Source organism: Mustela erminea, chromosome 16, assembly GCF_009829155.1.
Source record: "Mustela erminea isolate mMusErm1 chromosome 16, mMusErm1.Pri, whole genome shotgun sequence".
In the NCBI taxonomy this organism is placed as follows: Eukaryota; Metazoa; Chordata; class Mammalia; order Carnivora; family Mustelidae; genus Mustela; species Mustela erminea.
The window spans coordinates 69109718-69135825 of NC_045629.1; the positions used below are offsets into that span (position 1 = coordinate 69109718).

The window sequence follows — 26108 nt, forward strand, 5'->3', positions numbered from 1 at the left end:
ATAAGTTCTATTCTAAGAGCTTCCAATCTGTTTAGGGAGAACACAGACTCATAAAATAGTTAACAGAGTATAGAAGACCAGTAGATTAGTTCCAAAAAGAGCTAAAGTCAAGTGATAGATGAAATGGGAATTTGGAAGGAGGGGGATCTTTGTGAACCAAGGTGGTCAAGGAGGGCCTCTTGGAAGAGGTAGGGCTGAGCTGATTAGGGTTGGATGAATGGAGGGCTGTCAGACCTCCTCTAAACCAAGTTTTAAAATGATGCAGGAATCATCACCCAGAATGTTGGATCACTCCTGCTTCAAGGCAACATGAGCTTCTCCCATTCCCAGGCATCTCCTTATGGACCTCCAGAAAGTGGGAGTCAGAAATACTTTCTGAGGTCTGGAGAATCCCATGTGTTGGCATCATGGCCCTCTCCTGATTTTTCTCTTGCTTCCCTCGCAGCCGCCCAGACACCTCCTTCTCCTGGTTTGTGAGCCCCTTCAAGTGCTTGTACCACCTCATCTGGAAGAACTACAAAAAGTACATTATCATCGGTTTCATTCTGATCATCCTCATCATCTTCCTGGTCCTCTTCATCTACACCTTGCCTGGAGCCATCAGCAATAAGATTGTCGGGAGCCCCTAGAGAATCATGGAGGATCGGGCACCTCTCATTCCACTAATCATCTCTTCTTCCTCATATCTAATATGTAAGAGCATGTGCTCTGTGCAGGCACTGAGCTGGTGCTAGGAGGATGAACTCAAAGGGTCCAAGAACCATTCCTTATATCTAAAGACAGATCAGCTCTTTTTGGAGGAAATGGGAAAGGAGCCTCCCCTACCTGCTCCAACCCTGGCCACGACCTTCCAAACTCACAAGCCTGAAGCCATGTTTTTGCCCAAGAACGACATGAGATGATGACTTCTTTGCCTCAGAGTAATCAACAGTGACCTCAAATTGACTTAGGCGAATGTTTTCTTTATGTAATTGGTTTTATTCTGAGAGGTCTAATTCTGGGTCTGCGACTTATTGGAAGCACTTTCTTTTAAATAAAATTTTTACAGCAAACAACCTGAAAGCATTTTTAGCAAATTACTAGACATTCAACCTGTCCCATATATCTTAACCTTGTTTAATCCTTAGAGTTTATAGAACACATTCACTTATTTAGGCTCTGAAACTGGCTTGGAGAAGACTTTTTATCACCTAAAATACTTTGTTGTTGAAATTCCCATCTAGAGATGAGATGTTGCTGGTTTTCCATAGAAGTCAACACTTAAATAGAATATGTTCAGTATTCTTGGCTGCATTAAATAGAATATGTTCAATAGTAGAAATGAGTTCTGGAGAAATCTACTTGGATTTTCACTCTATGGCAATTTCCAAGTAGGAATTTTATAAATATGAAATATTATTTTGTGTATGTGTGTTGGGGGATTATCTCTATGATACCAGTAGGAATTCTCTTTGGCCAGATATATAAGCCCCAACAAATATGGTGTTTCCATACACCATGCTGTGAATGACCATCCTTGGCACTATTCAGCACTTAGTCTTACCACCATATGTAATAAGTACTATCATGACTCGCAAGCACACATCAATTTCAAAAACAGTCCCAGAAATAATATCCTATGTACTTGTCAGCTGGGGTCAAGTTTCTTTTGAAAGAAAACCTTTGATTTTTCTACACTGTCTAGATCTGCCACCCCATCTAAAGCAGAGAGTGGAAGTGAGCAGCTGGTGTTCTGAGTTAAAATAAGGAAACAAAGGAATTGAAGTGCTTGGCCTCATACACAAATAAATAGAGCAACCCTATCTTCTTTCAAGCATGAGATGCCATTTGATAGTATTGAGGAGGCTGGATGGGGGTTCCCCTCTCAACACCAGAAGCACCTGGGCTACTTTTTTCTATAGATCATTTTCCACATATGTAATTCTTCTAAAATGAAGGATATTTACTTCCACATGGAAAATCATTCTAGAATGTTCCTGGTTGATCGAAATAAGATTAAAGCATGTGCTGTGTGATCTTAGATTTAGTGTTGTTAATTGAATTCTGGCCCTAGGTGCTCACTTCCTAGTAACTATAATGCCCTATTTTCCTGAAGTGTTGAAAATAGAACATTTATGGCATTGGCAAGGTTTCCTGGTGGTATTCGTTACATAAACTGTGCTTATTCTTGCTGTAGAATAACACAGCCACTGGGAGTGGTGGAGTCAAAAATACTTGATGGAATAGAATGCATACACTGAGTGCATGGTAAGTTAAAAAAAAAACCAGCATATAAGTTAGAAAACTGTATGTACAGCATGATATAAAAAGAAAACACATATACATGCACAGATAAAGCCTAGGGGGAATAGGTCACATTGTGAATAGTGATTATCTTTAGGTAACAGTATCTTTTATTTTATTTTAGAACTTCTAAAATAAATATATATTATTTTTAAAGTAAAAATTCAATGAATAAATATAGATTTAAATGTGTTCATTTAAAAATATTTATTGAGTGTCTCGAATGTGCTGGGTAGGCGTGGGGGTGGGGATGCAGCAGAGAAAAGACAAACCTAGCTCCTTCTCCATGGATATTACATTCTGGTAGCTCCTCAAGGTCTGGTTTTATCTTCAAATTATGGGGCATCGAAGAAAAGCTCTGAGCAAGGGATGTGTTTCATGGATGAGCTTTAAGAGAAAGGACAACATACATCAGTGGTGTCATTCAGAAGGAAAAGAACACCACTATTTTAGGTTAGAATTAGAAATAAGGTATTACACTTTCTGCTAGATTTTGAACAGTAAAATGATGTTCATTTTTGACAAAATAATGCACATTATTAAAATTCACCAAAAAAAAGCTAAAAATTGAAAATCCTTCAAAGTTGAATAGAATTCATCAAGTTGAATAGAATTCATCAAGTTGGCTATGAGGCCAAAAGATGTTCAAATGCTAAAAAGCCTTTAGCAGAAGTATTTGAAACACTTTCAGATCAGATGGCATCATAAGAAATGTGTGAGAAGAAGTGGCAAGCAAGGATAATTTTGGAATTAGCTATGTCTGCTGTTCTATACATAAGTTATCACTTATGGCCTGTCCTGCATGTAAAAAAATAAATTAAATAATGTTCTAGGTCTAATTTTGCATCTCTGGCCCTAAAGATACGACATTTTAAAAAATTTTAGAAATCAAATAGCAAAAACATCCATTTTCCAACAAGTTGCCATGAGTCCCTACATAAATTAGTCCCTACTAATTTATGGTCTTAAAAAAGACTAAATTTATTCATTTGACAGATTAGAGCTTTTCTTTCAGCTTAAATCTGTTTCACAGCAGTTTTGTTTATTTATTTATTTATTTTTTCACAATATTTGAATCCTTTCCTCCAAACTAAGCAAAACAAAATCAGTACGAGCAATACCACAGCACCAAACAACCCACAGGAGGCTATCCAGTTCTGTGTTTCCAGTAGTTGAAACATTTGGTACCTTCCTTGCTCTTTCCCTTAAAACACACATTAAGTGGAAATTACATGACTGACTTCCCAGCTGGGGCTAGTTGGTATTGATTCATTTAAAAGATTATTATTGAGCTCCATCCTCATTCCTGGTGCTGTGATCAACATTAGATACACAAAAGCACACAACCCTATAAAGTAAGTCCCTGATTTAGTGAAGCATAGATTTTGGTGGAGAGAGGACAGTGATGAAATAATGACACACGTGGATAGCTACCGACTGAGGGACTGAACAGGGGCAAAGTATTGAGAATGGAAAGAGCTTATCATGGAGGGAGGACCTCCTGGGGAAGGAATGGATGGAGGGAGAAGGAGAAAAAGACAGCGAAGAAGTAGAGCACTCTACACAGAGAAGATAGCATGTGCAAAGGCCCTGAGGGAGCAGGGAGTGAGGCACATGAAAGAGTCGTGTCAGTATTATAGTGTGAGGCAGAAGGTGCTGAGGTGGAGCTGGAAAGTCATGTAAGGGCCACATCCTTTAGAGTTTGGGTCTGTTTTAGAAGTAATGGATGGCAAAGGATTTTTTTTTTAAATGTGTGTATTTCTATCTTTATTTTGAACTTCCTTCATGCAAAGAAATATGCCTCAAAATGTCACACTTCTTATATTCTTGGTTCCTTTTTTTCCCCCCCTTGGTTCTTTTTTTTTAAATATTTTTTTAATATTTTATTTTTTATAAACATATATTTTTATCCCCAGGGGTACAGGTCTGTGAATTGCCAGGTTTACACACTTCACAGCACTCACCAAAGCACATACCCTCCCCAATGTCCATAACCCCACCCCCCTTCTCCCAACCCCCCTCCCCCCAGCAACCCTCAGTTTGTTTTGTGAGATTAAAAGTCACTTATGGTTTGTCTCCCTCCCAATCCCATCTTGTTTCATTTATTCTTCTCCTACCCACTTAAGCCCCCATGTTGCATCACCACTTCCTCATATCAAGGAGATCATATGATAGTTGTCTTTCTCTGCTTGACTTATTTCGCTAAGCATGATACGCTCTAGTTCCATCCATGTTGTCGCAAATGGCAAGATTTCATTTCTTTTGATGGCTGCATAGTATTCCATTGTGTATATATACCACATCTTCTTGATCCAGTCATCTGTTGATGGACATCTAGGATTTTTAAACAGTGGAGAGGCATGATTAGATTTCTATTCCATGGGGAGAGCAGCTTGGAAGTACTGTAGTCCTCCCCACAAGACAGGATGATTGTTTTCACACAGTAATGAAGGCAGAGAAAGGAAGTAGAGGGATCAGAGATTATCTATTTAAAGTTCCACGTTGGTCTACTAGGGAATTTGGAGTCTAGTGTTTACTCTGCTTCATACAAGTTATGTGACCTAAGGCAGATAACTTTCCATCTCTGGTTTATATTTTCCTTGTTTGTCATATGATGGCATTGGTATATATGATGATGAGAAGTCCACAGCATATTCTGGCACAAAATTAACCTGTTGGTGCTTCTGTTCTGTAGAGAACTTGAAGACATGGGATTGATCTCCGAGCCAGATTGTGAGGGGCTTTGAATGTCATGCTCAGAAGTTGAACTTTATGCAGCACAAAATGGGGTCCCCTGGGAGGGTTTGAGCAGAGAATGGGAAAGAACAGGTCTGTGTATTAGAGAAGTTATTCTGTCTATAATGCATGATGGATTGATGAGGATGAGATCCAGGGGTGGGGGAATGTCTTAGGAAGCAGTCGCCAGAACCCTAGAGGGAGATAAGAACCTGCACCAGAGCCAAGGCCGTGGGGCTGGAGAGGAAGAGCCAGATTCCAGTATGTTGGTGAGATGGCCTCCCCGCTTGCCCAGGCACCTGCCAGTGAGGACAGGGAAGTCCAAATTCTAGCCACCCCATTTCTTTTTTTTTTTTTAATTTTTTTCTTTTTTTAATATTAATTTATTTATTTTCAGCATAACAGTATTCATTATTTTTTCACCACACCCAGTGCTCCATGCAATCCGTGCCTTCTATAATACCCACCACCTGGTACCCCAACCTCCCAACCCCCGCCACTTCAAACCCCTCAGATTGTTTTTCAGAGTCCATAGTCTCTCATGGTTCACCTCCCCTTCCAATTTACCCCAACTCCCTTCTCCTCTCTAACACCACTTGTCCTCCATGATATTTGTTATGCTCCACAAATAAGTGAAACCATATGATAGTTGACTCTCTCTGTTTGACTTATTTCACTCAGCATAATCTCTTCCAGTCCGGTCCATGTTGCTACAAAAGTTGGGTATTCATCCTTTCTGATGGAGGCATCATACTCCATAGTGTATATGGACCACATCGTCCTTATCCATTCGTCCGTTGAAGGGCATCTTGGTTCTTTCCATAGTTTGGTGACCGTGGCCATTGCTGCTATAAACACTTCGGTACAGATGGCCCTTCTTTTCACTACATCTGTATATTTGGGGTAAATACCCAAGAGTGCAATTGCAGGGTCATAGGGAAGTTCTATTTTTAATTTCTTGAGGAATCTCCACACTGTTCTCCAAAGAGGCTGCACCAACTTGCATTCCCACCAACAGTATAAGAGGGTTCCCCTTTCTCCACATCCTCTCCAACACATGTTGTTTCCTGTTTTGTTAATTTTGGCCATTCTAACTGGTGTAAGGTGATATTTCAATGTGGTTTTAATTTGAATCTCCCTGAGGGCTAGTGATGATGGACATTTTTTCATGTGTCTGATAGCCATTTGTATGTCTTGATTGGAGAAGTGTCTGTTCATATCTTCTGCCCATTTTTTGATATGTTTGCCTGTTTCATGTGTGTTGAGTTTGAGGAGTTCATTATAGATCCTGGATATCAACCTTTTGTCTGTACTGTCATTTGCAAATATCTTCTCCCATTCCGTGGGTTGCCTCTTTGTTTTTTTGACTGTTCCCTTTGCTGTGCAAAAGCTTTTGATGTTGACGAAGTCCCAAAAGTTTATTTTCACTTTTGTTTCCTTTGCCTTTGGAGACATATCTTGAAAGAAGTTGCTGTGGCTGATATCGAAGAGATTACTGCCTATGTTCTCCTCTAGGATTCTGATGGATTCCTGTCTCACATTGAGGTCTTTTATCCATTTTGAGTTTATCTTTGTGTATGGTGTAAGAGAATGATCGAGTTTCATTCTTCTACTTATAGCTGTCCAGTTTTCCCAGCACCATTTATTGAAGAGACTGTCTTTTTTTCCACTGTATATTTTTTCCTGTTTTGTCGAAGATTAATTGACCATAGAGCTGAGGGTCCATATCTGGGCTCTCTACTCTGTTCCACTGGTCTATGTGTCTGTTTTTATGCCAGTACCATGCTGTCTTGGTGATCACAGCTTTGTAATAAAGCTTGAAATCAGGTAACATGATGCCCCCCATTTTATTTTTGTTTTTCAACATTTCCTTAGCGATTCTGTTTCAAAAAATTGAAGCAGAAGGAAAATTTCCAGACTCTTTCTATGAAGCCAGCATTACCCTGATCCCCAAACCAGGCAAAGACCCTACCAAAAAGGAGGATTTCAGACCAATATTACTGATGAATATGGATGCTAAGATTCTCAACAAGATCCTAGCCAACAGGATCCAACAGCACATTAAAAAGATTATCCACCATGATCAGGTGGGATTCATCCCTGGGCTAACAAGGATGGTTCAACATTCGCAAATCAATCAATGTGATACAACAAATTAATATGAGAAGAGAGAAGCACCACATGGTCCTCTCAATTGATGCAGAAAAAGCATTTGACAAAATCCAGCATCCGTTCCTGATTAAAACGCTTCAAAGTATAGGGATGGAGGGAACATTCCTGAACCTCATCAAATCTATCTATGAAAGACCCACAGCAAATATCATCCTCGATGGGAAAAAGCTTGCAGCCTTCCCATTGAGATCAGGAACAAGACAAGGATGCCCACTTTCACCACTCTTGTTCAACGTAGTATTAGAAGTCCTAACAACAGCAATCAGAAAACAAAGAGAAATAAAAGGTATCCAAATTGGCAATGAAGAAGTCAAACTCTCTCTATTCACAGATGACATCATTCTTTATATGGAAAACCCAAAAGACTCCACCCCCAAACTACTAGAACTCATACAGCAATTCAGCAACGTGGCAGGATACAAAGTCAATGTGCAGAAATCAGTGGCTTTCTTATACACTAACAGTGAAAATACAGAAAGGGAAATTAGAGAATCGATTCCATTTACTATAGCACCAAGAACCATAAGATACCTGGGAATAAACCTCACCAAAGAGGTAAAGGATCTGTACTTGAGGAACTACAGAACACTCATGAAAGAAATTGAAGAAGACACAAAAAGATGGAAGACCATTCCATGCTCTTGGATTGGAAGAATAAACATTGTTAAAATGTCTATACTGCCTAGAGCAATATATACTTTAAATGCCATTCCGATCATTTCATTTTTTTTAAAATTTTGTTCAGTTAGCCACTGTATAGTGCATAATTAGTTTTTGATGTTCAGTGATTTACTAGTTAAGTATAACCCCCAGTGCTCATCATACCACATGCCCTCCTCAATACCCATCATGCTGTTACCCCTCCCCCACCACACTGCTCCTCTCTGCAACCCCAGATTGTTTCTTGGGGTCCATAGTCTCTCCGGGTTCATCTCTCTCTCTGATTTCTCCCCCTTTGGATTTCTCTCCCTTTCCCTATTGTCCTTTGTGCTATTACTTTATGTTCCACATATGAGTGAAACCAAATGACAATTGTCTTTCTCTCCTTGGCTTACTTCATTAACATAGTCCCCTCCAGTTCCATCCATGTGGATGCAAAGGGTGGGTATTCATCCTTTCTGATGGCTGAGTAATATTCCTTTGTGTATATGTCCCACATCTTCTATCTGGGCAATTCACTTAACTTCTGAGTTCCAAGTTTCTCACCTGATACAAAGGAATTACTACTATTTGACAAGAACTGTGAAGATTGCAGGAAAAGTATGCAAAGTGTTTCACACGTGCCTGGCATGAAGCTGATTCTCAAAGACTGGCAGCTAGTGGCACAAGCATCATTTCTACAGGTAGAATCAGCAGGATGTGGAGTCTAATCGGATATGATAAATGAGGGAGGAGGATCAGACTTGTGCCGTAGAAATGTTCTGGCACATGGACTAAGACACTTTTCAGCCAGTAATACTGCTGAGCATATTTGTTTCCCATTGCTGCCATAATCGATTACCACAAACCCTGTGGATTGAATTTACCTTACAGTTCTATAGGTCAGAAGCCCACCACGGATCTCACTGAACAAAAATCAAGGTGTTGGCAGAGCTGGCTTCCCTCCTGGAGGCTCTAGGGGAGCATCTGTCTCCTTGCCTCCTCCAGCTTCTAGAGGCTGCCTGCATCCCTTGGCTCGTGGCTCCTTCCTCCACCTTGAAAGCAGCAATGTTCCCTCTCTCTGTGCCTTTCTTCCATAGTCACACCTCCCTCTGACTATAACTGGACAAGTTCTAGCTTTTAAGGATGCATGAGATTACACTGGACTTACCCAGATAATCCAGGAAAATCTCCCCATCTCAAGGTCCTTAACCACATCTGCATAGACCCTTTCATCTTGTAAAGTGACATAGTCACAGGTCCTGGGGATGAAGATGTGGACTTTGTTTTGGGCGCAGGAGGCCTTATTTTGCTGGCCACATGAGTATCACACAGGCACTGTGATCTGGCCCAGTTTGGAAGCCCTTTTAGCAGAGCTTTGAAAGCCACAGTCATTACTGTGCATGAAAGAAGGAGGTTCCACAAACACTTTTCTCTCTGGAACAAGATGTTCTCATTTGTTGTTCAGCCCCTCAAGTAACAAGTGTCTCAGGAGAAAGGAAGGACCATGATCCATTCTTCCCCGACTCATTAAAATCCTCTCAAGCACAGTGGATAAGGCACATTCTGAGCTGGTAGGGAAGGACTCCCAGTTCCTCCTCCACCTCTGTCCCTAGGAGTTTCCAGACCAGCCACTGAAGTTCAGCTTTCCTTTAAGGCAGTACTAGCTCCTCCCTAATCAAGACATAACATGTGTCTCTGCTCTCCCTCAATTAGAAAGGGCCATTTGAGAAAAGAGCACTCTATTTTTCTCTGAATCTTAGCAGGAGAAAGAAAATGGGCTTTGGTGACTGAGATAGTGGCACGAAGCTAGAGCACAGACAGTAGCTCTGTGACCTTGGCCGAGTTACTCAACAACTCTGAATCTCTCTGATGTATAAGATGATGTCCATCTTGTAGGGTTGTGGGAGTGGGGGCATGCGGGGTGATGGCTGATGGCTCTCTACTGGGGATGGAGGAAGAGGAACATTTTCTAAGTGTCTAGTATTGTCTTCCATAGCATAGTATCCAAATGAATGGTCACTTACTGTCTGAGTAACAGACCACTCATGTTCACTGAGTGCTATTACAGATTACAAAGTAATACATCTACTTCCTCTATCCATCTCCCAAAGATCCCATTGCAGAGACCAGAAAACAGCTCTATGGGCTTCTAAGATGACTGAGCTCCTTTGTAGCAGATCTAAACTCCAAGCCCTCTCCCTCCTGCCCCTTCTGCTCTGAGCTCTCCTACAGTGGCTGCCTAATGATTGCCTGTCCCCAGTCAGAAAATTCCTTGATGATTTTTTTAAAAAAGATTTTATTTATTTATTTGACAGACAGAGATTACAAGTAGGCAGAGAGGCAGGCAGAGACAAAGAGAAGAGACAGCAGGCTCCCTGCTGAGCAGAGAGCCCGATGCGGGGCTCGATCCCAGGACCCTGGGATCATGACCTGAGCCAAAGACAGAGGCTTTAACCCACTGAGCCACCCAGGCACCCTCCTTGATTTTTTTAAGGTTCATCCATGCCCCAGGGGTTCAACCACAACCTGCCAAATATTTACACATCATGGATGCAGGCTGGATTTTCTTCTTCTGTTTACTTAAAAGACTGCATTTGATGACATTAAGAGTTTATATCATATTTTCTTTTATTTTTTAAAATATTTTATTCATTTATTTGACAGAGAGAGAGAGATCGCAAGCAGGCAGAGAGGCAGGCAGAGAGAGCAGGGGAAGCACGCTCCCCACCGAGCAGCGAGCCCGATGTGGGGCTCGATCCCATGACTCTGAGATCATGACTCAAGCTGAAGACAGAGGCCCAACCCACTGAGCCACCCAGGTGCCCCTTATCTTGCCCTGTCTTGTGGTGGGAATCCCCACATGTCCAGTGAAGAAAACAATGCATTTAACCAAGCCTGTTAATGCATTTAACTAAGCCTGTCTAAGTCAGGCATAGATCTTAGATTTGGAAGTTAAGGATGTGAAGAAACAGGCAGGGTAGAAACTGCTAGCTGCATACCAAATATCCATTTCCTCCTTTTTTCTTGGTAACAGAAGGCCAGCTGTATGAGAGCAGCTGTGTGCTGAGCTCAACATCACATCTGTCTGTTTCTTGTTCTTGGGGATAGCCGCGACTGTGTGGGCAGGGCTCAGTGGGTAGGGTTTATAGGAAATCTTACTAAAGGGAGTTCACATAGTTGACAGACCAGACCTTTTGCACCTTTTCTTCCTCCTTCATCACTCCTGAACTGTGGATGTGATGGCTGGAGCTCCATCAGTTACCTTGGGTCTTGAGGCAACCTTGACTATGGAAGCTGCCATAAGTAGTAGGGCAGAAAGATAAAAGCGGCACAAATTCCTAATAGTAGAGTCACCAAATCAGTCCTACAGAGACTATCTCCAGACTTTTCCACATGAAAGCAAAACAAACCTCTATCCTTCCAAAGCCACAGTTATTTGGGAGTGCTATGTGTTGCTTGCATTGCTATATGCAGCTGAACCAAATGCTAACTGATACAGAGATGCTCTTCTGGAACTTACAAAACTGGCAACAGTTTATTCCAGTACCTTATCTGAATTTTTTCACCTCTGGCGGTGAAGGGCCAGGCATCACTAGTCACTTTGAAAAGACATATCTTCCTTCAAGTTGGAGCTGAAACCCAGGGAGAATTTCATGGCTTGAGGCACCGCTGCATTTGAACACCAAACCAAGCAGTTAGAATCCCCAAGTGAAAGTACTTCTGTTAAATCTCACTTAAAAAAAAAAAAAAAAGATTATTTTTAATTTTAGCAAAACAGACATAACATAAAATTTGCCATTTAACCCTTGCTAAGTGTACAGTTGTATGTCAGTAAGTGTGTCCACATTGTTCTACAAACATCAGCGTCCTCTATCTTCAGGACATTTTTCATCTTGCAAAACTAAAACTCTGCCCCATTCCCGACGGCTTCCCATGGCCCCTCCCCAGCCACTGGCAACCACAATTCTGCTTTCTGTCTCTATGAGTTTGATGTCTCTAAACACCGCATGTGGCTGAAATCAGATCATGTTTGCCTCTTGTGGCTGGCTTATTTCCCTTAGTATAATGTCTACAAGCTTCATCGGTGTTGGGGTTTGTGTCAGGGTTTTCTTCCTCCGTAAGACTGAATCCTAGTCCACTGTATACGTGCACCACCTTTTGTTTATTCATTCATGGACTCCCAGATTGCTTTCACCTTTGAGCTACTGTAATTGCTGCTGTGAGTGTACAAATATCCCTTTGAGATCTCTTCGAGACCCTACTTCCAGTTCTGGGAGGGGGCGGGGACAGACCCAGTAGTGGAAGTGCACAGTTTTTAATATTTTGATGGAATCCAACTTGTCTTAATTTTTAAAAAAGATTTTATGTATTTATTTGAGAGAAAGAGCAGGAGCAGGGAGAGAGGGAGTAGCAGACTCCCCACTTAGGAAGGAAACTGAGACAGGGCTCAATCCCAGGACCTTGTCATCATTGACCCGAACCGAAGGCAGATGCTCCTCCTACTTGCTACCCAGGTGCCTTCCCCCACCAACTTGCCTTTTCTTTCGTGGCCTACGGCTTTGGTGTCATATCCAAGAAATCACAATCGTATCCAGTGACCTGAAGCTTTTCCTCTGCATTTTCTTCTAGCAGTTTTATAGTTGCAGCTCTTATGTAGGGCTCTGGTACATGTGGAATTAGGTTTTGCATATGGTGTTAATTAAGGAACCAGCATCCTTCTTTTATGTGTGGATGTCCAGTTTCCCCAGCACCGTGTGTTGAAAAACTTCCTGGTGGATATTTTCCCATGCTTCATTCATACATACCACCCCTAGTCATGGCTCTTATTATAGTCAGTGAGCTAGATATTTTCATAACCTTCTTGAGTCCCTGTGATGACTCCAAGAAGAGTCCACAATCAGCATAGGCTAGAATATATTATAGTAACATATACCCCCCCAAATCTCAGAGTTTTATCTGAATAGTTTCTCTCCCTTGCTGACTTGGCTTTGGGTCTGAGCAACTCTCCACATGTTGGCCCAGGATTCCATATGGACCTTCCATATCAAAATTAATTCTGCAGTTTCTGGATTAGGGAAAAATAGAGTAATGAGACTCCAACACAGACTTGTAAATGCTTTTTCCACTTGGAAATAGCACAGGATACTTACGTTCATGGGTAACTGGCAAAAACAAGCCATGCAAACAAACCCAACTTCAAGAGAGCAGAGAACTACAATTCCCCATGTGCTCAGAAGTAGAGGAGAACCAGATATTGGTGAGTAATAGTAATGCTTTCTACTGACGGGTATGATTACTCCCATTTCACAGATCAGAAATTGGGATGTCATAGGTAATTACCAACCAGATCTCTTTGGCTTTAAAACCATCTTCTCTTCCTGTTCCCAACACAGTAGCTGTTACAATAGAATGTACTGGATATAGACTATTTTCTCCTTAGGGAATTATCCAATTTTTCTGCCTGCACTAGTCTTTGGGATGTTTATGATGATTTAAGGAAGCTGCTTGCTAACTGTAAGCCAACCAATTTTCAATAAAACAACAAGCTTCAGATTGTGGTGAATCATTTCTATGGCTTTCCTGAGCTCCTTCACCAGAACTACTTATGATTCCTAAGAGTTCCCCCAGGGCTCTTAGGAGACACCCAGGGGCTTCTTTCTTCCTCTGGCGTTCAGGAAGCTTGGCTGGATCAGTCAGGATCCACGCACATACAGGCAGCACTGGAGGCCACGAAGTAGAAGTAAATTTGCAGAGATGCCAATGTTCAATGCGCTGATGTCAGTTTTAAAAGTAAGCCTTAGGAGTACATGACCCTCATCCCCTCCACCCCTCCCCTCCTGCCACCACCAAGTTGTTCTCTGTATTTCTGAGGCTGCTTCTGTCTTTGTTCTTTTCTGTTTTGTTTTTCAGATTCCACATATATGTGAGATTGTATGATATTTGTCTGAACTCATTCCTCTTAGCATAATACCCTCTAGGTCCATCCCCATGGTTGTGAAATAGCTGAAGGGGATTAAGAGGTATACATTTTCAGTTAGAAAATAAATAAGTCAGAGAAGTGACAAGTACAGCATAGAGAGGATAGTTAATAATATTGTAATAACACTGTATGGCAACAGATAGTAACTACACTCAGTGTGGTAAACACTGAGTCATATGTAGAAGTGTTAGATCACTATGTTGTACACATGAAGCTAATAGAAGTTGCATGTCAATTCTATTTCCAAAAAAAAAAAAAAAAAAGCAAAAACAAAAAACCACCAAGAGTTATATGAAGCTCAGCTCCTTCCCATGGCCGGGGATGGAGGGGGGGGGTGTCCCTTCTTTCTGCCAAGCCCCAATGTACTTTGTCCTTACCTCTCCCATGACCCCAAAGCATGTTTTCTAGCTCTATAATCAATATGTTTTTGTCACCATGCCATTTTTATCCCTGCATACTGAATTTCCTCAGGTCCTATCAACTGATGGGTAGAAAGGGGATTACAGTCATAGTATTTACCCCAAAGTCACAACTCTCTTGATCCAATGTAATCTATAGGACCATGACCTCCTAAAAAAGTCTTATTCCCTTACTTGGCTCCAGAACGTTTTAAGCAAAACCTTCAACTGGATGTAGGATGGTTCACCCACCATCATTTCACCTCCAGCTACAGGGGCAGGAACGGATAAGTGGGCAGAGACTAGAGGGTGGCCATGTGACAAATGTTGGCCAATGACAGACATTAAGCGGTCTCTTGGCTAGCATGTGTGGCACAGCTTTTTTTCCTTTATCCCGTCTCCTGGTTCCTTCTTGGAATGTAAATGTGATACTTGGAGGTACAGCAGCCATTTCTTCACATGAGGACTCAGCCAAAGTCAATGCTATGAAAATGCATCAAGAAGGCTTAGTGCCACCCTGCTCCCCATCAGACTTCCTGCTACATGGGAAAAAACAATCTCTAACCTGTTCAGTTTTCTGTAGTTTGCAGTCATAGCAATCTTAACTGATGTAGCATGGCGAGACACGTGTCTCTAAAACTACAGAGGATATTAAATTGCTTTTAAGGGAAAATGCACCCATTTAAGTCAAAATGGTAGAAGAAGGGCAGGGCAAGAGGCAGGCACTGGCCAGATTCAGGAGCAGAGTCAGCACAGAAGTCCACAAAGATAGAGATCCTGGTGGTCCCTGTCAAAGAACAGGGTCTCTGCCCAACCCTGCCGCCAGTACCATTCACATATTAGTAGAGGCCAGGGCAGCGGCAGGAGCAAGAGAGAAAAGAACACTTCATAAAAATTCAGGAATTCAGTGACTTGGTCTTTTGGTAAATTGGCTCTTAGTGAATTAGCTTTCAGAGAATTGATTTTCAGCAAAGTGACTTAATGCTTGTGTTTTCAGCTGGAACCACAGCCATTCCCAGGGCTGTGGCTGGACTGAGAGGTACGATGTACGCCCACCCCCACCCCATGCTGTGTGTTCCAGAAGGGCCTGGCCGAGACGGGTCTGTCCCAAGCCCTCCAGGGTCTCAGTCTGGCAGCTCTTTTCCCTCCCCCTCTCTGGAGTTTTCAGGCGTCAGCCCTGGTGGGGCACAGAAGCAAACAACCTCCCCTCGGAATACTGGAGTTTTGATGCTCTCGGTGTCCGCCCCTCCTCCTCCAGTGTTTGTTCTCTCAGGAGGATCCTAAGTTCTCTTAGGAAGAACCATGTGCAGGTGTGAGCCATGACTTTCCAAACAGGCCTCAGACTCAACCTCTGGACCCCTAGTTGAGTCTCAAGGTGAGCATACAAATCCCAAGTTCCCTGGGCGTGTCTTGCATGTGACAGGACGTCAGTAGACACTTGGCCAATAAATGACTATAGTAATTACTGCCATCTATGGAGGGCCTACCGTGTGCCTTGCACTGAGCCAGATTCTTCATTTACATATACCCCAGTTCCCTGAGGCCTCCTTCTAGAAAAAACAGGAATAAAGGAAATAAAATTGACCTTCAAGAACTACACAAGGAGACAATCCCCTGGGGAAACCGGTCAGTGTGAGAAGCAGGTGAGCCTCAGCTAAAGCTTAGAAACAGGTGGGATCTCTGGGCTGAAACAAATTAAAGTCCATCTTTACCCAGGGCATGGTGGAATGTGGTCATGATCACCTGCTCTTGTTTTCATCAGCTCCGGATCCCTTGCTTTGGGGGGACCATCTCTTTCCCACCTGCAGTCCAGATGGTTTTAGGCGGAGAAGATAATTTTGCCTCCTTACCCTCAGACATGTATCCCAACTCAGCCCGTGAGTGTTCCCTCCAGCCCAAGGGCACATTGATTCAGTGAGTCACTTGGGGTTGTTCATGTGACCCAAGCCAAGTGAATAAGAGTCATTCCTGGGACCAGCACTTCTCCTTACTTTGTGTGTGGGTGGGGGAGGAAATTTATGGTAAGTGCCTGTCTGAGGATACATAAACCCAGAAGAAAGCACCTCAGAGGAAAAAGAGAAAGAGAAAGAGAAAATCAAACTGGATCCAGCCATGCCTGAAGCACATACCTACCCCTGAGCTTCCTGGTTACTTTAGCCAATATATTTTGTGTTGAGCTAGATGGAGTTGGATGGATCTAACACCTGGTCTGAGTACCCAGAGGTACTCAGAGAGAAGACTTGTTCACTGACTTTACATACTCTGGTCCCACTGGCAAAGTCACTTCTATGCTTAACATGTATCATACAGAACCTCTCCCAGTTTCCTCAGCTAGATAAATGCCACTGCGATGGACTCATCTGCCAAAATCCTGAGAGCTGTCATTGATTCTACTCTTTCCCATACCTTCCAACTTCCACTGATCAGTGCCTGTCAATGTGGGGTAGACCCCCCAAATATCCACATTTTTCTACTCTTCTCCGGTTCTTCTGCCACCATCATGCCTGCCCGACTGCTACATAAACCTCTCACCTGCTGTCCCTATGGCAGCCAAGGTGATCTTCTAAATGTGTAGACCAGGTTGTACTGCTGCCCTGCTTCCAACGGTTCAGTTACTGCTCACTGGCCTCAGGAGGAAGGTTCTGCTCTGAAGGCTGTCTCACGAGCTCTGTAGAGTCTGGCCCTGCAGCCTCTGTGAGCTTCCCCTGGTTCCTCGTGCCCCTGCTCATCTGCTCAGGCTTCCCCGCTTCCTTTCTGTTCCCGGACCTTACCCATGGTCCTGCAGCCCCAATGCCTTTGCCCCTGCAAGTTTGTCTCCTGGCTCCCCCATGCTTGGCTTATTCTCATTTCTCTGGTCTCAGCTCCTGTGTCAGAGAAGTCAGCTTCTCTGGCTTCCTTGCTTTGGTCTCAAGTCTCCCTCAAGGGAACGGCAGCTTCAGAAGGGTAAATGTGACCCGACCCCCACAGTCTCTACGCCAGTGTCTGACACTGTGGGAGTCTGCTCTAGCTGCATTACAAATACCCCAGACCAGGCGGACTAAACAACAGGAATTAATTTTCTCACAATTCTAGAGGCTGGACACCTGAGAGCATGATGTCGGCGGCTGGCAGGGCGGGTTTCTTCTAAGGTCTCTCTTCTTGGCTTGCAGGTGGCCATCTTGTCCCTTTGTCCTCCTATGGTCTTCCCTCCATGTCCCTCAGTGTCCGAATCTCCTCACAAGCACACAGGTCACATTGGATGAGGGCTACCCTAATGGCCCCATTTTAATCTATTTACCTTTTAAAAGGCTTTATCTCCAAATACAATCCCACTCAGGTCCTGAGGCTTAGGACTTCAACACAGGGATTTGGGGGGAAAACGATTCAATTCACAGCAGGCACAATGTCAGCCCTCAGACATATTTATCACGTTAGTGCTAAGTCTGCCTTCTCTGCTTTACTCTCCCTGCAGTGATCTGTTTGGCTTCCTGAGTGACTTTGTTGATCTTGTTAATGTGAAAGTTCTAGTCCATGTGACAGAACTATTTTTCATCATAAATGACTATTTGTGAATTCTGGTGGTTTGCCTCGGTCCACTGTGCACTTTAATCGCCATCGGATGGTCTCCAAGGCCTCTTTACAAACCCGGCACTGACGCCGCCAGTCCCAGCCTTCCAAGCCAACATTCAGGTCCTGGGATGCAGTGGATGATGGTGGTGCCACTCGTGTGGTCTTCCCTGGCCCCATCCCACCCTTCCCAGATTCTTCCTATTTTACAGATGGTCAGAGAGGTTAGGTAAATGACACAAAGTCACCCAGCTAGTCAGTGGTGGTGGAATGCACATTTGCATCGGGTCTTCCCTGGCTGCAAAGCTCCTATGTTGTCATGGTTCTGCAGTTCTTGTTCTACAAATGAATGTGCAAAAAAACAGGTGGCAAATGACCCCCCAGTTCCCCGGGGTCACTGGTGGCATTCCTGACATTTTCTGAGTAGTAGTGATTTCCCTGGATTCTGACTCCTACCCTACACTTCGACCCTTCTTCCTCTTTCTAGTCTCCTCACGTTGGGAAGGACTGCTTGGAAACCAAAACACTGGCTGTTTTGAAAACAAGAGAGTGAGGATGGCCACAGTGAGCATCTTGATTCCTGACAGAATCAAGGAGCGGCTGGCATCAGGGAAGGATCTGGTGGGGCTTCAACTCCAGTTGCCCTCCTCACATCTGGAGCCTGAGCCAAGGGGGCCCTGGCCTTGGTAGCCTTATTTTGGCACTTTCCTCAGGCCTGGATCTTGTCAGCCAGGGATTCCAGAAAAAAAAAAAAAATGAGTTAAGAGCAAGCAAATGTCAGGAGTATGTCCTCCATAGGGTCAAATCCTTCCGAAGCAGCTCTTCCCACTTCCCCAGGCCTCTGGCTCTACTGTCGGACCAGGCTTCTGTCTCCTCCCACGTTTTGTGTCACTTGCTGTTTTGCCCCATAAAGCCTGCAGGGACTGGCCCCCATGCCTGTGCCCATGAGGAGAGGCCAGGCAGCCCGGTGATGAAGAACAAGCCTGAGACTTTACATCAGAGAAATCTGATCCAGATTCGAGCACTTGCCTTCCTTGTGAATTATAAGTTGGGGACAATAGTCCCAATCTTGTAGGCCAGTTATGAAGACAAATGTGATCAGAAAGTCAAATTCTTGGCACAATGAGTGTTGAATAAAAGAATATTAAAACCTAGACCTGTGGCTTGGGTCTTACATAATGATCTTCTGGATATCGATAGCTAATTTCAGGAGTTTACACCCACATGTCTTCTTCCCTCCCTCTCTCTCTTCCTTCCATTCTACTTTCTTCCATTTTACTTTCTTTCCGTCTTTCTTTCCTTCCTTCCCTTCCTTCTTTTCTAAGAATATAAGACATACATAGACAAGGGTTTGAATTCCAGCTCAGCTGCCAATCAGCTATGTGACCTTGGACAAGTGACTTCACCTTTTCAAGTTACAATTTCTTTTTCTGAAAAATAAAAGTAAAAGCTATTATTTAATGGGCCATATGCTTTCCAGGGGGAGGCGGGCAGTGACACACTCTCATTGATCCTCTTAACCCAGCAAGGAAGGCATCTTCCCTGCTGTAGAGAGGAGACACTTGGGGCTGAGGTTACTCAGCTAGTGCAGAGCTCAGCCAGGATTCCACTCCTGAACTTCCAGGCTTCAAAAACTGCTGCTCTTTTGCCTGTGCCTCCCTCTTCCCCAGGAGGCTGACCATGCTGTCCCTCCCACCTGGCTCTGGTGTGAACACAGAGACAGGGGAGGTGAGGCTGCTCTCTGCATTGCAGAAAGGCAGAGGAAATGTCGGTCATTATTCCATCTCACCGGCTGGCTCCATATCTGCCCTCCCTTTGGGACCTTTCAACCCACCACATCTCCAGTGGGAGGAAATTGCCAGCAGACCTACTGCTCTGTCCCCCAACAGCTTCCTCCTTGGGACCTGGGGATGGTTGCCTTGGGATCCAAGCAATTTCCTTGCTGTCTGCCCTGAAGACAGGCACACTGAGAAAACTGCCAGGGATGGGCTTCTGCTGGATTATCTGGTGCTGGGGCTATTGGCTTGGGTGGTCAAAGATGCCTGATGCTTGGGCAGAAACCAGGAGGTGTGAGGGTGGGGAAAAGGGGGTAGACTTGTAGAAATTTGGATAGGGACCAAAACTGAAGTCAGGAAGACCATCCACCAGAACCCTAAATCTGAATGGCTCCCAGACAGAAAAGGAGATGAGAGGATGGAATGTAGGGAGACCACAAAGAGGAAGAAGGGTTGAAGTGTAGGGTAGGAGTCAGAATCCAGGGAAATCTCTACTGCTCAGAAAATGTCAGTGTCAAGGCTCTGAGAGGAGGGTGGGAACCCTGGGTATAGGCAGAAGGAGCTGTCAAGATACTGACCTTGCCCAGATGAGCGGGTTCAACCCATTCTTGCCTTTTGTCTCACAACCCTGAGGGAAGGACCTTCAGGATAGGTCAGTTTTGCTCATTATTCATAGACTTTATTTTTTAGAGAATTTTATGTTCATAGTACAATGGAGTGGGGAATAGAGTTCTCATGTACCCTTGACTCCAGACATGAACAGCCTCCCCTACTCTCAACACTCCCCATCACATTTATTACAACAAACAAACCTTCAGTGACATATTATCACTCAGAGTCCATAGGGCACAGTAGGATTTGTTCTTGGTGTTGTATATTCTACAGGTTTACACAAATATATAGTGACCTGTCTCCATCACTATAGTATCATATGCAATAGCTTCCCTGCCCTGAAAACCCTCTGTGCTTCACTAGTCATACCATAAAACCACTGTTTTCTTTTTCTTTTCTTTTCTTTTTTTTTTTACTGTCTCCATGATTTTGCCTTTTCCAGAATATCATATGGCTGGGATAATATAGTAGGTTACCTTTCCAGCCTTTTCTTTCATTTAGTAATGTGTTTTTAAGGTTCCTTCATGGATTAATAGCTCATTTCCTTTTAGCACCAAATAATATTTCATTATCTGGATGTTCCAAGCTTTGGCAATTACAAATAAAGCTCTATAAACATCTGTGTGTAGGGTTTTGTATGGACAGGAGAAAATATCAAGGAACACGACTGCTGAGTCATATGGTGAGGGTATGTTTAGTTTTGTGAAAAACTGCCAGAAATGAGTCAACTTTGATGGTAAGAGTTGCTCAGACATGAAAGTGCTCCTCAAAAGATCGTGAGAAAGAGTAGGGTAAAGGAAGGATGGTGGAAATGGAGATGCAAAAGAAGGGCAGGTAGAAGGTGAAGACAGTAAAGATTGACACACATGCTTCACAGTTGCCAAAGCTGGGTCTGGTTGGAGACCTTATCTTTGCTTGACCTTGATTCAGCCTTCACTGAGCTAGAGCTGCCAACCCAAGTCACACCAGCCCATAGGAAAGTCACCAACTGGTTGTAAGAATCACAAATCATTAATCTAATTCACTGCCTTTCCAACTGGCTTCCTCTACGAAGAAAAATATTTCTCATATTTCCCATTTTTGCGATGAGAAAAGCACCCTGTTCACACTCAGGAACATGGTATTACCACATGGTAGTAATACCATGTGGTATTACCACACGTAGTAATACCATGAGCCAAATTATGCTAAAACCCATCCTAGCATCTACACACACAGAAAAAAAAAACCCTGGACTTTTCCTTACTTTAAAGAGGTCTGTCAAAGCACTGGTATGTTGGAGATTAGGACTCTAAATTACTCATTTGCCTTCCTTCTGGGCTGTAATCAGTCGACACTAGACACAAAGAGCTAAACAGGGACTAAATCAGTTTTATCAATGGCAGCAATGTCCCCTTACCTTGCCTTCGGTTATGGTTACCATCCCTTGCCCCTCCCCTGCCTGCCTGGAAGGTCTATGGGCCAGCAGAGCAGGATAAACTTAATAACCAATCTACCACTTTGCTTTAGGTTCTGCTAAGGAAGACAAAAAATGATGAGATCGTGAGGCTCACTGTGCCTGGGCACAGATCCAACAAGAAACAAGAGCCCTGCCATGAATGAGCAGTGATTGAACACATTAACCTTGCCCAACAAGGGCACTGGGCCGCTGAGTGTCAGCTCTCACCAACTGTCCCATGGATGAGTCAGCACGCTTCCTTTCTGCTACTGGGGTGGGAGAGATAAATCCACCAGCCCGGTTTGCCTGGTACCAAAGCATTGCCATGATGTGGGATTTTTTAATGCTAGAACCAAGAAGTCCCTGGCAAATGAGGACCAGCTGGTCCCCTTCTATCTTCCTCAAGCCTTAGCACATGTGTTGTCTCTAACGAGGGACAACAATGTGGAGAGAGGAAAAGGAGGGTTTCTCCCTACAGTGGCTCCAGCAGCGCCTCTAGGCTGATGAGAACCAGCGTAATTAGTGGATGGGTTTGGGAGTGGAGAAGAAATTTGGGACATAAATACAACACCCCCTTACCAGCACTGCTCTCTCCATGTGGTGAAATTACGGGTGAGTTTTATGTTCGTATGCGTTTCTATTTTTTCCAAACTTTCTGCAGTAACCTTTAGTAGCATGGGAATAAGAAAAAAGAACTAAATTATAGTTAAGCAATAGGAATAAAAAGAGAGAGCCAGTAATTTAAATAATAAACCCACTTATAAAATGGGATATTTCGATCATTTTCTCCTGCACCCAGATGAAGTATGTTCTGAGAGGCAGTTACATTGATTAATCAGAGCAGAACAATGGATAAGGAAAATGGGACACATGCTCCAAATCTACCCTGGATGACCTTACATTTTCCAGGGGTGGTATCATAATTTTTAGGAAGTATCTGTTCCCCTACTCTTCCTTTCTCAATCATACTATAAGTAAGGGATTCTTCCAAAACACAAACTATTTCACCCTATTCCTCCCCAAATACCTTGTCTGAGTGGAAACTGTGATTCAACATTATGCTCTCCATTTAAATACCATTTCCCACCTTTTAAGCAAGGATGGCTGAAGATGCAAATTTGTTCTATTGTCTGCCTACCTGAGACGAAAATCTGAAGAGATGAATTTTTGGTCTCAATTCAGCTACTTCCTGGAAGTATGGCCTTATGCGTCCCCAAGACTCAGGTTCTTCATCTAAAGAGTGTAGCTGGGAGGCACTTTCTCCCAAGCTTGAGTGCCCCTGGAGGGCTCCATCAAAATCGGTGAGCATGGAACCATTCTACACACTGCACAATATTGTCCAAAGATTCACAACTACATATCAAGGGATTGGCCTTTTTGCCTTAGGAACTAGGAAACATAGAAACCAATTCAAATGGAAAATAAAACCACTCAATCATTCATTCACTCATTTATCCTAACAGCATTTCCTAATCACCTCTGTGTTTAGAGCTGGAGACCCCAAAATGAATAAGGTCATCGCCAACCAGGGCCAGAGGCTGAAAAGTAAAGTACTCAGTGTTGCTGCAGGCTCCCAGAGCACCTTCCACCTGCCCCTTTTATTCTGGGCTCTGCAACCATAATGAGACCATAATGGGACCACAATGGGACCATAAGGAGACAAATCTCATTGGAAAGCAAAGCTTCCAACCACTTTTCCATGGGTGACTGATAGAAACTTGCATTTTTCTTTCCTTTTACCCGAAGGGAAAAATAAACTCCTTAAAAATGATGAAAGTCCTTGGGTCAGGAGACTGGGCTCAGACCTAGGAAAACCAGACAGTAAACACTTGAATTAGCAGAGAGAAAAGATCTTCCCTAAAGAGCTTCCGTGGGGGCATGCACCGGGGAGGCTGAGAATAAACCCTTTGAAAAACAGAACAGGTGGGTCTCAGCCCCTTCATGACAGTTTATTGCAAAGTCTATTTCAAGCTCTATCTTGGAGCGAGGAAGTAATTAAACACACAAAGGCAGATGCACTCTGACAGAAGAACACCCACTCCCTGAGGACTGAGGCTGAGGGAAGACAAGGATGGCTTGTTTTCCCTGGAAGAGAATGCTTCACAGGTAGGCAACACTCCATGTAATATGGTGGCTGCTGGGAACCACCCAGCTCCCTAAACGCCACGTCCCACTCTAACCTGCCTTATGGGTATCTGGAACTTCACCTCACTGTAATTGCTTCCTTTTAGCTTAAGATAGTGTCCCTGTTACACAACCCACACCAGGTGTTGATAAACGTGGGCAAAATCAGGCCAATCAAGTTCTATGTATCTGCAGGAGGGGAAGGAGGTAGTTGTGAGTTGTTCAGAATGGAGAAGCTTTCTCCAGGCTGCCTGGAAAGAAAATGCTCGAGTCTGGAGGTTCTCAAACCTCAGTTTGCCTCAGAACCACCTGGAAGGCTTATTAAAACAGATTGTTCTCCATTCCCATGTATACTTGGCTAGATAAAGAATTCCGTATTCAAAGGCACATACCCCTGACACTTGGAGGCTACGCTCTCTTGTCTGCTGGCATCTGATGTGGCTGAGATTTCTTTTATTTTAGTATGCAGTTCCACAATTTTGCTTTTTTATTTTTATTAATTCTCTATGATTGTGACTATTTTTAAAGTTTTTTTTTTAATTATTTCTATGTCTTTTGAAACGAGGGCATTTTTTTCCCCATGCTCAGTCTATCCTCTTGAGTGGGAACTCTGAGCACGTGTTCCCAATCCTTTCCAGTTCCAGGAGGCAAGCCCCAGAACATCTCCAAAAACCCAGAGATCGATTTGTAAAACACACATCACTCGTTTTCAGAGAAACAGTTACCTTTTCTGTTCTCTCTCTAAATTCAGGAAACATAGTATGTATATGGCTTGTGTAGATGCTTCCTTATTCTCTTGACTCAATTTTATATTTATATGAAGAAAATAAGGGGAAACAAAGCCACGTGTTCCCGTTCTGATCTGCGGTGAATAATAGTGTGCATTGCCCACTTCTCAACCCTTCTAAAGCATATACACTCCAGGAAAATCAAATCCATAGCTTACCAGCTAGTCTGTTGTGCCATGGGAGCACGTTGTCAGTGTTATTTCCAGCTATATTCCTCGAACCTAGAACAGTGCCTAAAATATAAGGCAACATTGCTGTTTATCAACTGAATAAATAATCAGAAAAGTAAGCAGGATGCATGCGACTCAAACTATATCTCGCTTGAGAAAACTGGGGGTCAGAGTCGCAGCCAGGCACCAGAGTTAGGACTAGAACCCAAATTCTTGACATTAATCCAATTCAACACACCCCAGGAGAAACAACACAACTTTGTTGATGCTTTACTGATTAAACATTTCTCCAAAATGTGTATTGCTCATCTATGTGCTCATATAAACCCATAAAATATACTCAATGTTTGTTTGATTATGATGATAAAATGAATTAATGTGATTACATTAAGTATTCATTTGTTTCTTAATATTTTTGCACTTAGGGAACATCCTAAAATTGAAAACAGCATTAAGAACACTTTCTCCAGGGACGCCTGGGTGGCTCAGTTGGTTAAGTGGCTGCCTTCGGCTCAGGTCATGATCCCAGCATCCTGGGATCGAGTCCCACATTGGGCTCCTTGCTCGGCAGGGAGCCTGCTTCTCCCTCTGTCTCTAGCCTGCCACTCTGTCTGCCTGTGCTTGCGCTCTGTATCTCTCTCTCTCTCTAACAAATAAATAAAATCTTTAAAAAAAAAAAAAAAAAGAACACTTTCTCCAGAAAAAAAGCATACCTGTACACATGCACACAAACACATGAAATTTTGCATGAATTTCAAAAGGTCCCCGGAACTCCGAAAGTTGAGTTAGACCTAAAAAATCCCTTTCAAAATCTTGAAATATTCGAGCTTAGGAAGGGCTTACAGGTGACTGATTTCAATGGTCTCACTTCACAAACACAGAACTGAAGACTAGAGATAAGGAGTTACTGGTAGATTGACTTCAGAGCGCCTGCCGGGAACGAGTGGGGTGTCTGCTGAGCGGCAGTGCCCCTGGGAGTTAGCTGGGGAAAGATAGATACCACTGCTTCACCTTCCCAAGCTTCCTGGAGGCAAAAGTGACCTACCTCGAGCTTCACAGCTACTTAGGAGAATCCCTAAGACCAGAATTGTTATCCCATTGCCCTTTCCATGACCAGGGCTGCCCCACAAAGTCTGTTGTGTTTTCCTCTTTATTTTCTTTTTCTAAAAAAAATTACATTTATTTATTTGCTTGTTTGTTTGTTTATTTGAGAGAGAGAAAGAGAGCTTGAGCAGGGTTGGGGGGAGGGGCAGAGGGAAGAGGGAGAAGGAGAGACAGAATCTCAAGCAGACACCCTGTTGAGCACCAGGCTCAATCCCAGGACCCTGAGATCGTGACCTGAGCCGAGATCAAGAGTCAGAGGCTCAACCAACTTGCCGCTCAACTGAAAAAGGGGAGGAGGAGGAGGAGGAAGGGGGTAGGTGGAAGAGCCACTCAGGAGGCC

The 26108-nt window shown here is 43.4% G+C and overlaps 1 protein-coding gene across 1 annotated transcript in view; it reads left to right on the forward strand.

Moving 5' to 3' along the window:
- FER1L6 (fer-1 like family member 6) overlaps positions 1-2369 on the forward strand; it is a 119665-nt gene extending 117296 nt beyond the window's left edge. The window contains exon 41 of the mRNA XM_032316696.1: positions 446-2369. Coding sequence (XP_032172587.1) covers positions 446-629 — 184 coding nt within the window. The 3' untranslated portion in view covers positions 630-2369. The remainder of the gene's footprint in view (positions 1-445) is intronic.
- The last annotated feature ends 23739 nt before the right edge of the window (positions 2370-26108 follow it).